At 36.3% G+C, this 14,447-nt stretch overlaps 2 protein-coding genes and 1 pseudogene across 4 annotated transcripts in view; 2 read left to right on the top strand and 1 right to left on the bottom strand.

The window, feature by feature from the left end:
- The window catches only part of LOC118008084 (activator of 90 kDa heat shock protein ATPase homolog 2-like), a 30,581-nt gene extending 20,221 nt beyond the window's left edge, over positions 1-10,360 (top strand). The window contains exon 4 of the transcript XR_004678567.1: positions 9,427-10,360. The gene's annotated coding sequence lies outside the window, so the exon portion shown is untranslated. The remainder of the gene's footprint in view (positions 1-9,426) is intronic.
- The window catches only part of USP34 (ubiquitin specific peptidase 34), a 262,229-nt gene that overhangs the window by 3,431 nt on the left and 244,351 nt on the right, over positions 1-14,447 (bottom strand). For 2 of the 3 annotated variants that reach the window (XM_035001473.1, XM_035001474.1), the window contains 7 exons: positions 13,891-14,017; positions 13,140-13,247; positions 11,877-11,981; positions 11,636-11,760; positions 10,518-10,641; positions 2,383-2,462; positions 18-158 (listed from right to left, as the gene is read on the bottom strand). In XM_035001473.1, coding sequence (XP_034857364.1) covers positions 18-158; positions 2,383-2,462; positions 10,518-10,641; positions 11,636-11,760; positions 11,877-11,981; positions 13,140-13,247; positions 13,891-14,017 — 810 coding nt within the window. The remainder of the gene's footprint in view (positions 1-17; positions 159-2,382; positions 2,463-10,517; positions 10,642-11,635; positions 11,761-11,876; positions 11,982-13,139; positions 13,248-13,890; positions 14,018-14,447) is intronic. The other variant, XM_035001475.1, reaches the window with a different exon arrangement.
- On the top strand, positions 7,610-7,711 carry LOC118008363 (annotated as a pseudogene).

Raw genomic sequence — 14,447 nt, 5'->3', positions numbered from 1 at the left:
TCCAAAGTAGGACATACCTTTAGAAGAAAATGTGTCATGAATGTGTACACAATGTTGTTGTTCAGAAAAGTTCTTTCATCCATTAGGATACATTTTATATATTCTGCAAAAACGGGATCTTCACACAAAAGCTTGATGCAATTTTTTGACATAGCAGACTACAGTGGGGGAGAAGAAGTACTGATGGTTGAGCACAGAAATAACTGAAGGCTTACACACTGCTTATGATGAACATCCAAAGTCATTTTAAGTCCTGTTAGAGAAGCCACTTTTAACTCTGTCTACTGAACTTTCAGTTAAGTAACTGTCCTCCCAACAAACTAAATCTTCCGCACTTAGACTCTACAGGTGAGTGTAAGAGGAAGAGACTTGTAACAAGTCTGAAGGACAAAATGAAAAAAATAGGTTTCAAAAGAAATTCAACTTTATTATCTAGCATAAAGAGAAAGAACAAGGATTGGACAAATAAGACTAACAAATAGGATAAGAATGTTTTCAGGGGACCAAATTGATGGATAATAAGTAACCCAACTATATGTGGAGAAAAAGACAAATTTTAAGAAATTTATTCCCTAAAAGGAGTTAAAACCTTAAGCAATAGTAATTTGTTTGGTAAGTATCTCCCCCCCCCATGAATATTGCAAAGATAAACAGCAAATTTAATTATCTCACAAAGATAATTAGTGGGTCCCCAATATATGGAAATTCCACTAAAATTTGGTTTTCCTGTTTTTCAATGGTCATGGCTCTTAAACACAAGTAGTATGTCTTTAAGTAAATATACTCTCTAGATTATATGTATTTTAATAATAGATCATTTATATGGAAGACAAAATGGACTATTTAAAAAAAATAGGACAAAGTTTAGATAATATATACAGGTTATATACTTAAATATTTTATTAGGGTAAGTACATTCACGTTCACCCAAGAAATCAGGGAGTCTAACAGGACCAGGGCCCAGCTCCTCAGACACTTGCTGTCAGGAAAACTGGGTCATTCTACCAGCTGAGTCTCTGCCTGCTGCCTGGGTTTCTTGATGGCTGCTTCTACTGAGCTGGCAGGGCTTTAGAAGGCTTACAAGAGTTTTGCGTTGTCTTGAAGGAAGTTTTTGGAGATGGTGAATTCTTTGGAAAATAAGCCAATAAAGGGAGTGGTAAAATGCTGCAGTAGCTAAAACAATAGGGAAGCAATAGACAGTGGCAGAGTAGAGAAACCAAGAAAACCCAACTACCCGAATCAAGAATGAAAGGAAGAGTAGCAGCGGCAGAGGGAAAAAGCAGAGATCTGCTCCAATTTGCTGAATCGACCACTCAGCTGAAAAATCAATCAGCAAGTCATTTTCTCAAAGCCACAATGTTCTAAAGCTCTGTGACTAACATAAACTAGTTCAAAGATTCCTACTATAGAAAACAAAATGACATTTCTTTAGGGGCCAGAGAGGACTTCATTTCTACACTTGAGAAGCTCACAGTTTGTGACCAGGAGACAGAGAAACAACTATCCTAGCACCACCACTTGACACACATCCCCGAAGAGAAGAAAGAGCATTACAGCCCAGGCAGGAGGCTATACCAGAGGCATGAAGTGTTTCAATGTTTTAGATAATATAATTTGGGTAAAGTTAAAGCCAAAGTAAAGTTAACAAACATCTCTGGGGATGAGCAGCTGCAACCAGGAGGAAACCAATAGTTTTTTGGGGGGGTCTAAAGAAAGTGGGGATCCTTTAGACCTGATCCAAGGAATGAGCCAAATCTTTGGACCAATCTAGTTTCTCCCCTATCTCTGTGCCGTTCTCCTCCCCCCCCAACAATTAAACAAGCATTATTGAGGTGCCCACTTTATTTTAAAGAGTTGGCTCTTAGATACTTAAGGTAGGTAGGATATGGTGTTTCTTGTTCTCAATGAGACTGTTAGTAAGAACAAGTGCATCGGACTCTTGAAAACCTCTTCAAAGTAACAGGGAAGAGGTGAAGGACAGACTGCTGAAACTGTTTCTGCTAAAGCTCTGAGAAGGGTGGAGGGGAGCAAGACAGATGGGGCAGATGAGGGAGAGCAAGAAGTGGCATACGCCTTCTTCCCCTAAATACCTCCCTGTTTTGGTCTTTTAGCATAACTGTTTATATTGATCTATAAATTACAAATTCAATAGCTACTTTGAAACATCCTCTGTGATACAAATCTACTGAAGTTAAAAACCTCAAAGGGCAACTTGATGACCAATACTCAATAGCTATTACTTCCATTAAGCATATTTTTACCTACCAAGATTCTAAAACATCTCCAATTTCCAGCTTGTGTTCAACCCATTGTTCCTAAAATTACTGACCAAATGGTCAGATGAGATGAAAGACCAAATCATCTAAAACTCATTTTCTTTACCTGAGTCTGGCATAGCTCAGTCCAAAGTTTGGGGAACAGTGCAAGATGAAGTGGCAAACCTTCATAGGCAACTAGGACACCTAATATTTGAAAAGAAATCAGAATAGGTTATAATTATACTACTGAGGTATTCAACTCTGCAGGTACAATTCTAGGTATTTCTAGTCATAACTATGCATCTTTTCTACATGTTTTAGAAATATATAAAGGGGAATAATTCATTCCAGTGCTTTAACCAGTGAAATAATTTAGAGTGCAGTATACTTTGAATTTATTCAGATTCCACACCTCATTCCCAGCAGGATCTGAGGTAACTTAAACCAATTCTGCTTTTTAAGTATTAGAACTTTATCTGGGACAATATAAGAAGGGTTATTGCAAGTGGTCCCAAAGCTTTCTTGGATTAAGGTACCACTCTGCATATTAGGTAATTTTCATGGACTAGCTAAGCTTGGAGGGGAAGGAGGGACAAGGTTAAAAAGAGGCTGCGGAGAATTAGAAAACATACTGTTCTTCCTCTTTTACCTTGTTTCTCCAAACACAGGGAGTATAATCTTTATGGTGGATGTATGTAAACACTGCTCTTGAGTCCAACAGCTTCTAGCCTTGTCCCCAAGCTCTTCTGGGTAGACCATACTTAGCTGTATGTCAGGGTCCTATTTGGAACCTCTACTGTTTTAACCTTCCCCCCTCCCTATTCCAAATGTCAAGTGTATCTCTAAGAAATGTATTCCTCTACCCTCTGCCCTCCTACCTCTCAAAGCACATAAGTTGCTATACCACAGCTGTAAGTAAATTTCCCATTCTCCATGCTCCCACTTCCAGCAAAAGTATGATGATGGAGGAGAAATATAACTCTCCTCCAGGTAAGAAAAAATTATGAGTCAGACATGAAGTTAGCAAACTTTTTCTATAAAGGGCCAAACAGTAAATATTTTAGTCTTTGCAGCCAAATGATCTCTGTTGCAGCTACTCACTCTGCAGAGGTAGTATGAAAGCAGCCAAAGACAACACTAGATGAATGGGTGTGGCTATCTTTCAATAAAATTTAAGAATACTGAAATTTGAATCACATGTAATTTTCATGTGTCACAGAGTATTTAGAATAAACTAGTATTTTTTTTTAAAAAACCATTAAAAAATATAAAAACCCTCCTTAGCGTGCAGGTAAGCTCACTGGTTATACAAAACCAGGCAGCATGCAGGCTATTATTGTTTGCCAACCTCTGGGTTGGACCAAGGATTCAAGAAAATCTTAAGACAGGAAAGTCAGATCAGTCATCCAATTTAGTCATCCAAGAATGCCAAGTTTCCCTTTTGTGGGTAAGTCTATTTATTATATTCCTGTCAAGATTAATCCCTTTGTAGAGAGACACCCCCCCCCCCCCAAGGAAACTATTCACCATTTTCCTTTATCGTAACCTAATCTGGCTGGGGATGGAGGCATTTACCCACTGTAAGAGCACAACACACATATGCAAATGAAGGCATGTCATCAAAATTGTTGGGTACAGGAAAGAGTTTCTATGCTCCCATGTCCCTGCCTTGTAATTACCCATAAAAGTAGACCAACAGTTGGCAAACTCTGGCTTGCAGGCCAAGTCTGGTCCACAGCCTGTCTCTGGATGGCCATGTGAGCTAAGAAGGGCTTTTGTATTTTTAAAGGATTGTAAAAAGAACAGTGAAACGAAGAATATGTGACACAGACCATACATATGGCCAGCAAAATACACCTTTGCAGAAAGAGTCTGCCAACCGCTGAACTAGAGGCTGCCCTGACCTCTCAGGTGGAAGTAGACTGTACATTACAATCTAAGTTTCTCTAGTCTCTACTCTTTTTCCTCAATTATTCCTCAAAGTATAAAATATAATCTTTATTCCTATTTTCCACAACCACCAAAAAGCCAGCACTACCACAGCAAATAAACCCCACAGAGGATTTCTGTAAGATCACTTCCAAGTAATAATCCGATACTAATATCTTTATTTTACAAGAAAAGAAATAAATACATGCTGGCATCTATTGTGCTAGGTGTGTCAGATAATTACATCTGATTTTCTCATCAACTTTGGGAGGTATTGTTTTATTCTCATTTCCCCTTTTCTCAATGAAGCTATCAGGCTTGGAGAGATTATGTAATCTGCTCAGGTTCATCCCAAAAGCCAGTGAGCAAAACATCTATCCCAGGTATACCTGGTTCTGAAGCCTATAATCTTTTCAATGATCAGTGTTTTCCCAAACTTCAGTCATTCATACCACTTTCATTATTGTTTTCATATCTGTCCATCACCTGTACTGTTTGTTTACTTAGTACTGTTCTTTGGATTCACTTAGGGAAGATAATCCTACATTAGCCTTAGGCAGCATAACATATAGGAAGTCACAAATTTGGTATACTAGTTATATATTTCTGTGACACAGTAACATCTATACATATTTATGAATATAAAATTATTTTCCATGGACCATCTTATACACTACACTCTGGAAAACACTGCCACCCATGATGAGTCAAAGATCCCTCTCTTACAGTCCTACCTATTTCCTCTCTGAGTTGCACCTCCTTTGGAAGGAGGGCCATCCCTTCAGAACAACACAGTTTAAGTTTCTTTCTAGCATTTTCACAAAGCACTGAGGATGAGGCGCATCTTGGCTCTATGACTCAAGGTAGAGGCCAGTGCCATCCTACTCCACACGTTCTTCCAATACCTTCTGGGATGTCTTACTATACTGGGTACAAAGCACAGAGAGATGCAATCAAGACACACATCCAAGCCTTGTCTCAATAAACAGGACAGGCAGGCCTAAGACATACTGGCTTCTGCCCACTTAGCTTTCTTCATCCTGTGACTTCAGACATCCTCAGTGGGTTCTTACCCCAACCCATCCACAAAGAAACTAATATACAATAATCAAAAACTATTCCAAATATCTTTTCCTCATTAGTAATACTTTATACTGTAGATGCTACTAGATGTGTTACTGAAAATCTTATAAAAACTGTTTTTGTAGGTAAAATGGTAATTCAAATGATTGCTGTGAGGATGTGTGTATTTACTAGTTTAAGGTGTCTCCTATCTGAATTGCGTCAGGATTGTCTGGTTTTCTATAGGAGTGTTTAACCCATCCAAGCATTGTCCATGGAAAGTGGTAGCTTTTGCCAAGCCCACAACTAATACTCCACTATGGGACTGAATCATCAAGACATTCTAGCCTAAGAATATCACATATTTGATTCTTCTAATGCCCCTTGTTCTCACTTATACCCACTAAGCAACCAAGTGCTGTTTATATGGCTTCCCATGTAGGTTAGTGGAAAGAAATCTGCTGGCCCTACCATGGAATATTCAGATCCTTGTGTCAGTTATTCCTTTGTAAATAACAGACTGGTAATCAAATTATAAATATATCTGTTAAGTATAATTACTAAGTATTAGCCTAGGATAAATGGATTTGCCCTTGGTAGACGGGTAGAAGCTGCCTTCTGATACGCACTGTATGACTGGTATCTTCATTCACCTTAAGAAGTCTTTTGGAGAACAGCTAACCAGTTGTCTTTCCAATCAATACCATCTTGACATCAAAAAAGGTAAAGGATGAACCAGAGCTGTGCTTTTTTATAATCTGAATTTCTAATTTGTTTACTTTTACCAACAACCTTAACTTTTTTAATTCTAGAGATTTTGAAGATTTCAGATTTTTAGGTATACCATGTTGCTTGCAAAAATTTCCTTTTACTATTTTTTACTTTCATTTACTAATGCATTCTGAAAACTGTCAAAAGCAATGTTAAATAGTAAAGGTGATAGATTCTTGTTTTATCTCTGAAAATGAAAATTAATTAAATGATGAAATCTAGAAATTTGTCATTTAATTTTACTTGGGCATCTTAGTGTTAATTTTACGTGTGTATGGTACCTTAAAAAATGATACAAGAGTTTGCAGTACCTGCTTCCTAGACTACTTTCTAAAAATTTTGTTTCCCCTCCCCAATACAAATGACCATTGCAAATAATTTAAAACTTACAGTCATTTAACCTAGACCTTGAAAGCAACCCATAAGTTTATCCATACACAGCTGAGAGTATAACCCCCTAGGTTTTGTGTGGGTTTTGTTTTTTTTTTTTTACATGTACTAAGTGATTTGTCCTATTGTTCGAAGACTGTGGTCACATTCTGCACATTATTTTCCAATTTGCTTTTTCTCATGTAATCCAAAGTCATTTCCTATCTTTTTATTTTAAAGATCTATATATAAGACAGACAAACTATTTAAAGACTATACAATAAACTATAGGTTTACTTAACTAAGCTCCTATTGATGGACATTTGAGTTGTTTCCAGTTTTTATCCAATACAAACTGAGTGAAAATAAATGTCCTATATATGTTTTTGGACACTTTTGTAAGTAGAGTAGGGTAGATTCTTAGATCTGGTACTGCGGGATTAAGGGCTATGAACAATCTAAATTGATAATGCTAGTACGCATCCCTGATCTGACTCCATTATAACATCTTTTTTTTTTTTTCAAACCGTTTAAGTATGTATGACATCGAAACTTCATCTCATAGTTGGAAAAAAGAGAGAAAAGAGAAATCATTAGTAAGGTGGGGCAGCCCCTCATGGTTACCAAACATTTACTTGTTCTGTATGTGTAAAGGAGTTGCTTGCTGATGTCCTTTACTTATTAATGTTCTTTCCCATCTCACTGAATCCTAAAAACTCTTTGTATATTGCCAATACTAGCAATTTATCTGTTAAGAATGCAAATATTTTCCCCATTAGCTGTACTTTAGTCTATGGCATTTTTCAACATGTAGTATTTTCAGTTTTTATGTTGCCCAAAATTTTAATTTCTTTTATGGGTTTTACGTCCTGCTTAACATGGGCTTTCAAATTGGAAGGTGCTATCCATATGATTCTGTATTTTTTAGTATTGTTATGATTTTATTTTTCACAATTAAGTATTTAATTCTCCTGTAATCTATTGCAGTCTAAGTACTGAAGTAGATATTAAAGTTTGCCCCTTCTCTCCTTAGATAGTTGATTCTCTCAATACCATACAATCTCCACAGGTCTGATAGATCATCTCTATTGTCTTCCAAATCCTCACGTATCCTTATGTTTGTCTGGGGGCTGTTTTTGCCTATGTATGTTTTTCTGCCTATATATTTGCATATCTACATTACATAGTTTTTTTTTTTTTTTTTTTCATTACATAGTTTTAAGACTATACTTTCAGGGGTCATTTCTATAGTTCGTTACATTACTTAGTTTTAAACAGTACAGTTTACTTTTATGTAAGACAGGAGAGAAAATAAACCTGTATTTGTTGTTCTCATGCAAAAAAAAAGATTAAAAAATTAATGAAAGTGGGGGGGCAGGCCTGTGAGTGATATGGTCATGTGTACCTTTTGCTATTTTGAATTATAAATTGTGTGTATGTAGTAAATCCTAAAAAATGAAATTAAAAATTACTGATCTTTATTAAATAGTTTAGAAATTAATAGTGCCAAACCCTCTTATTATTCTTTTTAAGAATTTTCTGGGCTAAACTCTGCTATTTTTAAATTATCAAAATACTGTAGTTTCAAACACACTGTTATTTCAATGGCAGTCAGTAGCTTTATTCGCTCTCCCAAAATTCTTCCCCCACTTGTCTGTCTTCCCTAACCCCATGCCTGACTACCCTCACTTCAAAAGCACTCCAGGCCCTTACTTTACTAGTTAGTACCTGCAACTCTAATATGCAATAAAATTCCTTTTTATCTCCTAACAAATCTTAAAATCTGCTCAGTTACCCATATAACAATTACCACAAAGATTTTTCCTGAAAATTCGAAGTGACTTGCAATCCAAGTCTTGAGACAATCCCACCTATGGTCACAACATTCTGGCCCTTGGACCATCTAACCTCAAGGCTTAAATGATTAAGGACATAACCAATTTAAATTTACCTTTCCCTCTCCTTGTTGCCAAATTTAATTTCCTGAAGAAATTACACAAATTAGAACTCCTTAGCAACTCTCTGCTCCTCATTACAGTCATTAATGTGGGCTTTATTTTAAGCTCTTTCCTAGGTGCCTCTCCCTGGAAATAATCATTTCAGCTGAAAGTGGGAGTTAACTTTAAGCACTGGAACATACTCTCTTCATTCAGATGAGGCATGAGGAAAGCACTGCTTTTAGGTCTTTGTTAAAATAATGTCTAATTAATTTTCTGCATTAATTAAGACAATTAACCATGAGTTCCAGGGAAGTTGGCAGAGTAGGAGGATCTAGTAAAAACACATAAACGAATGAATGAATTTAAAAGAAAAAGATACAGCCCAGAAAATTTTCTGTTCCTGCTCAATTTGTGAAGGCTTTGGTTTCTATTCAATATAGCCACCACTCACATCTGGCTTAAACAAAAATTCAGCTCCTTAAATCACATTTCAAGTTCTCAACACTCACATATGGCTTCTGGCTATCATACTGTGGACGATGATGCAGTTGGAGAATATTTCCATCCTCATAGAAAAGTTCTACAGAATAGTGCTTATGTAGAAAACTAAACACTAGGAGGCAGCATCAACAGTGCTTCATGGTTACAAGAGGAATGTATTAAACACTGTAAAAGTTGATTCAGCTAATGTTGAAGACTAAGTGTATGTCCTTACCCTCCCTCCCTTCTTCTCTCCTCCATATTTAATTTCCCTGAAACTGTTTTTGTATTGATGAGGAAGACAGCCCCAAAGAAGGTAGAAATTCACTATTTGATCAGAGCTGTTCAAGCAGCTAAAACAACTCCTCACATAACTTCTGGTATAAATCACGTAACACGATTACCAAGAACTTTTCTTAAGGTCAACATTTAGTAAGTCCTCCTCCTTATCTGGGAGTAAGGCTGTTACTAGAATTCCTGGACATTTTCTCACATTTGATCACTGCCACTGCTAGGTTTTATTTTTTTACCAAGTGCCATGACTGAACTGTATAATCATGAAATGGCCCATCTGAATATGTGCTTCCCTCCCCAACCACCCCCACTTGCCATTTCAGCCGCATGTGTATAAAACCAGCTAATGATAACAGGTGGAAGGAACAACCTTTCAAATGTGAAGACACTCTAATCACTTACCAATAAGATGGTTTTTCTGAAGAGGAATTATCCCTGACAGCTGTTACCACTTCCTTCTTCTCCGATAATGAAACCTAAGGTATGTTCACATCTTTTGCCCTACTTAAAATGGATCAAAACCTTTTCCATAGAAGGAAGGGGTTGTGATTGAGGAAGAGCACAAAGGGGAGTTCTAGAGTATGGCAATATTCTATTTCTTGACCTGGGTGGTGGTTCCATGAGCACTTCACTTCCTATGCTCTGAAATAAAACTACAGAACACTGGGAAAGAATCCTGGGCCATCCCTAAAGAAGTGAGACTCATAGGACACACAGAGCCCGGGCACTCTGGAGGTCCTGAGACAAGGGATATGTCTTCTAAAGACTTATCAGCTAGAAAAAGTCACCCAAAGGGAGCAATTCTCTTACAGCTCTCAAGCACATCCTTGAGTAATTTGAGTTTTTTCTCCTTTTAAAATTCACTGATGGTTTTTTCTATTTCTCGTATCTTCCTTTTCAAATTTCTTCTCATTCACTTCTCTATTTCGTGAGACTTACCTCCTAATTTACTCATATATGCACCTCTGCTTCACCCTGGCAAGCCCACTCAGTTTGCTCTTGGCATTGCCAGCTCCAAAGCACAGCTGGCACTACAGATCTCATTTTATCCTCAAGACCAGGGCTGGGAAAGTCCACCTCTCTAAGCCTGCCTCCCTAAGCAGAGTAGGTTTTGGTTTTTGTTTTTAAATTCTGCTGGGCAGATGGAGGAGGACTTGGGCTTCTATGTACAAAAGTGATCAGCCCTACTCCACTCCTTTATAGGCCAGCTGAAACTCTGGGCAGAACTATTCAATGGAAACCAGTAAGTTGGTGTTTTCTTAATAAAAATAAAAGTGTTCCCAAGAATAATTAATATTTTTAAACAGTCACTTTAAAAAAGAAAAAAAGGATCGTCTCTTTTTGTCTCCCCTTCCTGAGTGGCTAGGGGCTTAAAATAATTCAGTGGAATTTACTGCTCATCTTTTATACTTACTCAGCTTAACTAATGTTTCAGTAAATTTTTCACAGTTGATTGCAACTCGGCATAATAGATGGATGAATTGATGATAAGAAAAGAAGTAGTCTAGCAGCATACGATCATAAACGTCATCTTTGCCCTGAAGGTTAAAGATGATAAAATGGTTGCACTTAAATTGTATAATAAATTAAAGAGCATATTTTGTGCAAATGTAATAAGTTTAACTAAAAAGCTGATTAAATATTTAAATTCTATAAGAACCTAGTTTTAAATTCCAAGTTTCTAGTAATGTTAAGAGATCTTAATTGTCACAAGTTTATTTTCAGTGTGCAAATGCTATCAATTAAAATTACCCATTATTTCTATATACTTTAATCAAGTAAAATTACTATAGGATTTTAAAATGTGACACTTTAGTTCTACAGACATCATCAAGAGTTGAATTAAATTTGATTTTTGAAAGAGATTTCAAATGATTTCTGTAATGGCTACTACAGTGTTAATTATTTTTAATATTTTATCTTCTAAGAAGTATATTTAAGATCCAAAGATGGTGGGCAAGGGAGTGTGAATGAAGCGGGGTGAAGAAAAAGGGGGAAAAATTGTTTAAAAAAATGTTGAAACTGAGATAAATTATCTGTGTCAATGTACCTTCTCTCTATAATTTAGAATTAGCATTATTTTAGGATACGCATTAAAAGAGAAGAATCGGACTACAAATGATGATAGATCTATCAATCAGTGATATTAAGCCTAGGTCAAAGGATTATAATTAAAGGGAAGTAAAAGAAGTCATTGATTATATGGCCAAATTTAAACAATAGTAACTACCTAACTTGACTTTTCAGGTTTAGATATATGACCCAGTTATAATTTAGCCTAGTGACAACTAGTAAGACTTTCTGTTAGGGTATTTTTTTTTTTTAGGGAGGAAAAAACTTACTACTTGTGCTTATTGTTGATTTTGCAAATACTCAACCAACATTTCAGAGCACTAAAAGGAAAAAGTCCAAATGAGTCTAATCTTCTTAGGATCCACAAAATGGTCATTTAAGTCTAATATAACTGCCAGAGGGAAAATTTCAAATTACTGTGTACTACAGAAACATGGTTTTCCTGGCATCCCAACATACCTTACTGGTTTCCACCATTGTGGGCAAGAGGCACATATTGAGTTCAGGGCGCGGAGGCCGAATATTGCTTTTCCCTCCTATTAGCTTGATATTTTCTCGACAAGGGAAATAAGGTCCAAGAGACACTAAGACATTAAAAGTGTACAATAAGAATAAATGGAAAAAATAAATCTCCATGCTTCAGTGTGCAGAAAGATTAAATGCCAACCACATTCAAGTACTGTGCTAGATGAATACGTACTTGGTATATTACTGTGATGATAAGTACAATGGTTGTGTTGTAGAAATGGAACCAGAGTATGAAGAAAGTCATGGGGACTCAAAAGCACAAGTTCCTTAAGGACATCTGAAAATAAAAACACAATATGAATATTAAAAAGCTGGAGGATATCTAACTTGCTTCTTTCGAACTCACAAATCCTGCTAGGGTGACTAGTTGCAGTATGGCGGGTGGAAAGGTTTAAAGAGTCTAAAACTGTTTTAGCTGCTGACACTGGGAGAAATTCTGTCTGATGCTCAATCAAATCTGGATCAGTTACTAACCAAAGTACAGCCATCATTTAGAAACCAAAGTTTAAAACTATTTATTTGTATTTTATTTATCCAAGAGAAGAAGCATCATGGAGAAGTACACTAAGGGAAAATATTTAATGCACACTGATGACATGTCTTCATAAAATCAACCAAAGCAACTTAAGACAGAAATCTAAGGCTCAAAGTTCTTTGGATCTAAGACATAATCCTTAGTCTACTTTTAATGTTTCATGATGCTAGCTTGACTGATGTTCATCCCCTAATCATAGAGAAGTAAAGCTCGTGATGACAGGCTACTGAATCAGAGGTTACTGAAGTACAGGCCAGTAATTCCACAGAGCATCAGGCCAAAGCTTGCCAAAACTGCTTAAACGTGGCAGCCAGTTATTCATGTCATTTTGAGAAACTGGAAATTAACAATTACAGTCTCTAAAGAGGACTTTTAAAAATGGCTTCTAAACTAGTAAAAAATACATTATAAATTTTAAATGGGGGGGTCCTTTAACAGGCACAAATTATCACTTCATTATAAATATATAATCAATAAAAAGGTAAAATACCTGGGAGTCTAAGAACAAGTACTACAAGTATCTTTAGGTAAAAGAACAGGCAGTAAAAATAATCTCCCCAGCCCTTTATAGCATCAGCTCTCCTTTGCAAAACATTTGCATGATCCTACCTTATTTACATAGAACCAGAAGATCTCAGAGGTGGACCAGATCTAGAGATAACCTAAGGTCAAAGAGCCCAGATATATTACATGACCTGCTTGTAATCATATAAAGTAATTACTGGCATGTTGAGAAATATAACTAGATTTTCTAGAACCTGCTGGCCAGTGTGAGTTACAAATAAAAAGTACAAATGTCTTCCAAACCCTGTAGAACTAATATCACATCCTACAAAGAATATTCCAAAAAAATCTTCATCCATTAGGTTTTTACACATACATATTTTCCAAGTAACTTACCTATACAGGCATTTCTAAGTTCTGGAGGACTATAGGAATTAAGAAGAGTTAACAGTTTATGGGCAAATTCAATTCGCTCCTGCCACTGAATTAATGCTTGTTTCACATCTGCAAATATAAAAGCATACATAAATATGCCATTTGAGTTCAAACTTCCTCACAATTATGTTCTATTTTTATCTACAGAATGCTAACACTAAGAAAATCAAATTAATGACATACACATCTTTGGTGAAACCTAAGTGAGCATTTTCATGAGATGGCTACTACTGTGAAACCTGCTAGATTTCTTAAGCGCATACTTTAGGGATGAACCTTTCCATTTTCCAGAAATTTATAGGAAGTTCAAAGTTCACGTTCAATTTTACAGGGACACAAGAGATAAGTTTTATAGTTATTTCTCTTAAAACTAAAAATGATCTAACCTAAGCCATGGAGGTTTCCAGTTGGAGAACCTTTACAAAATACCCATTTTGTTACTGTGCTTAGAAGTGTTTTCCAATCTCTTAAATCTTAACACTTATATAGGATGCTTGCCTATTTTTCAGGCAGGCATAAGAGATTAGACAAGAGCACTCCAGCCTTATACCAGGTCATGATGAACATTTCCTGATGGTTAGCCAGCATCAGCTCCACCTTCAGTACATAAACCAGACATAAAGACAAATTCTCTGAAGGATGTGGTTTGACATCCTTATTTCACTCTTTAATAGTTGAAAGTAACAAAAAGAAGAAGTAGGAATGATCAAACCTTTTCTCTGAAGATACGGGCGTGTAGACTTCAAAACCGAAAGGAATATTGACAGAAGTTCTACTAAGTCTCCAGTCACATGGCAAGCTGTGGCTTCATGGTACATCATGTGCAGTGTGTTGAAAGACTACAAGTGATTTTAAAAAATGGAAAACTTCATTTCATTTTTACTTTACTGACCACAAAATGGTAGTACTCATCCTTTATGATAGATGTTTTCAGACCCTATGTGTGTGCACATGTGCACAAATCAAATGTATCTGCTTTCTACCTAAGTCAAATTCTCCCAAGTCAGCTCTTTAAAATATAAAACAGTGCTCACCTTCGGAGCTAATATTTTATGCATACATTTTGGTCTGAAGGAATAATTTGTTTCATCAGTTTGTTTGTTTTTGGTTACTGTTTGCTCTAAGACCACAAACACCTTAGAAATTACGAAGAAGCAGGCAACAAGAAGATTTGGTAGAACAGGTGACTGCTTTAACTAACTTTCCAGGGCTTTGGGAAGGAAGACAATGGTGAAATGGTTGTCAACAGTAAGTCTGAATGAGGAAAAA

The sequence above is a fragment of the Mirounga leonina genome, unplaced genomic scaffold, assembly GCF_011800145.1.
Source record: "Mirounga leonina isolate KUSES-001 unplaced genomic scaffold, KU_Mleo_1.0 Mir_125, whole genome shotgun sequence".
Taxonomy (NCBI): domain Eukaryota; kingdom Metazoa; phylum Chordata; class Mammalia; order Carnivora; family Phocidae; genus Mirounga; species Mirounga leonina.
This window is presented reverse-complemented; position numbering and strand designations above follow the sequence as displayed.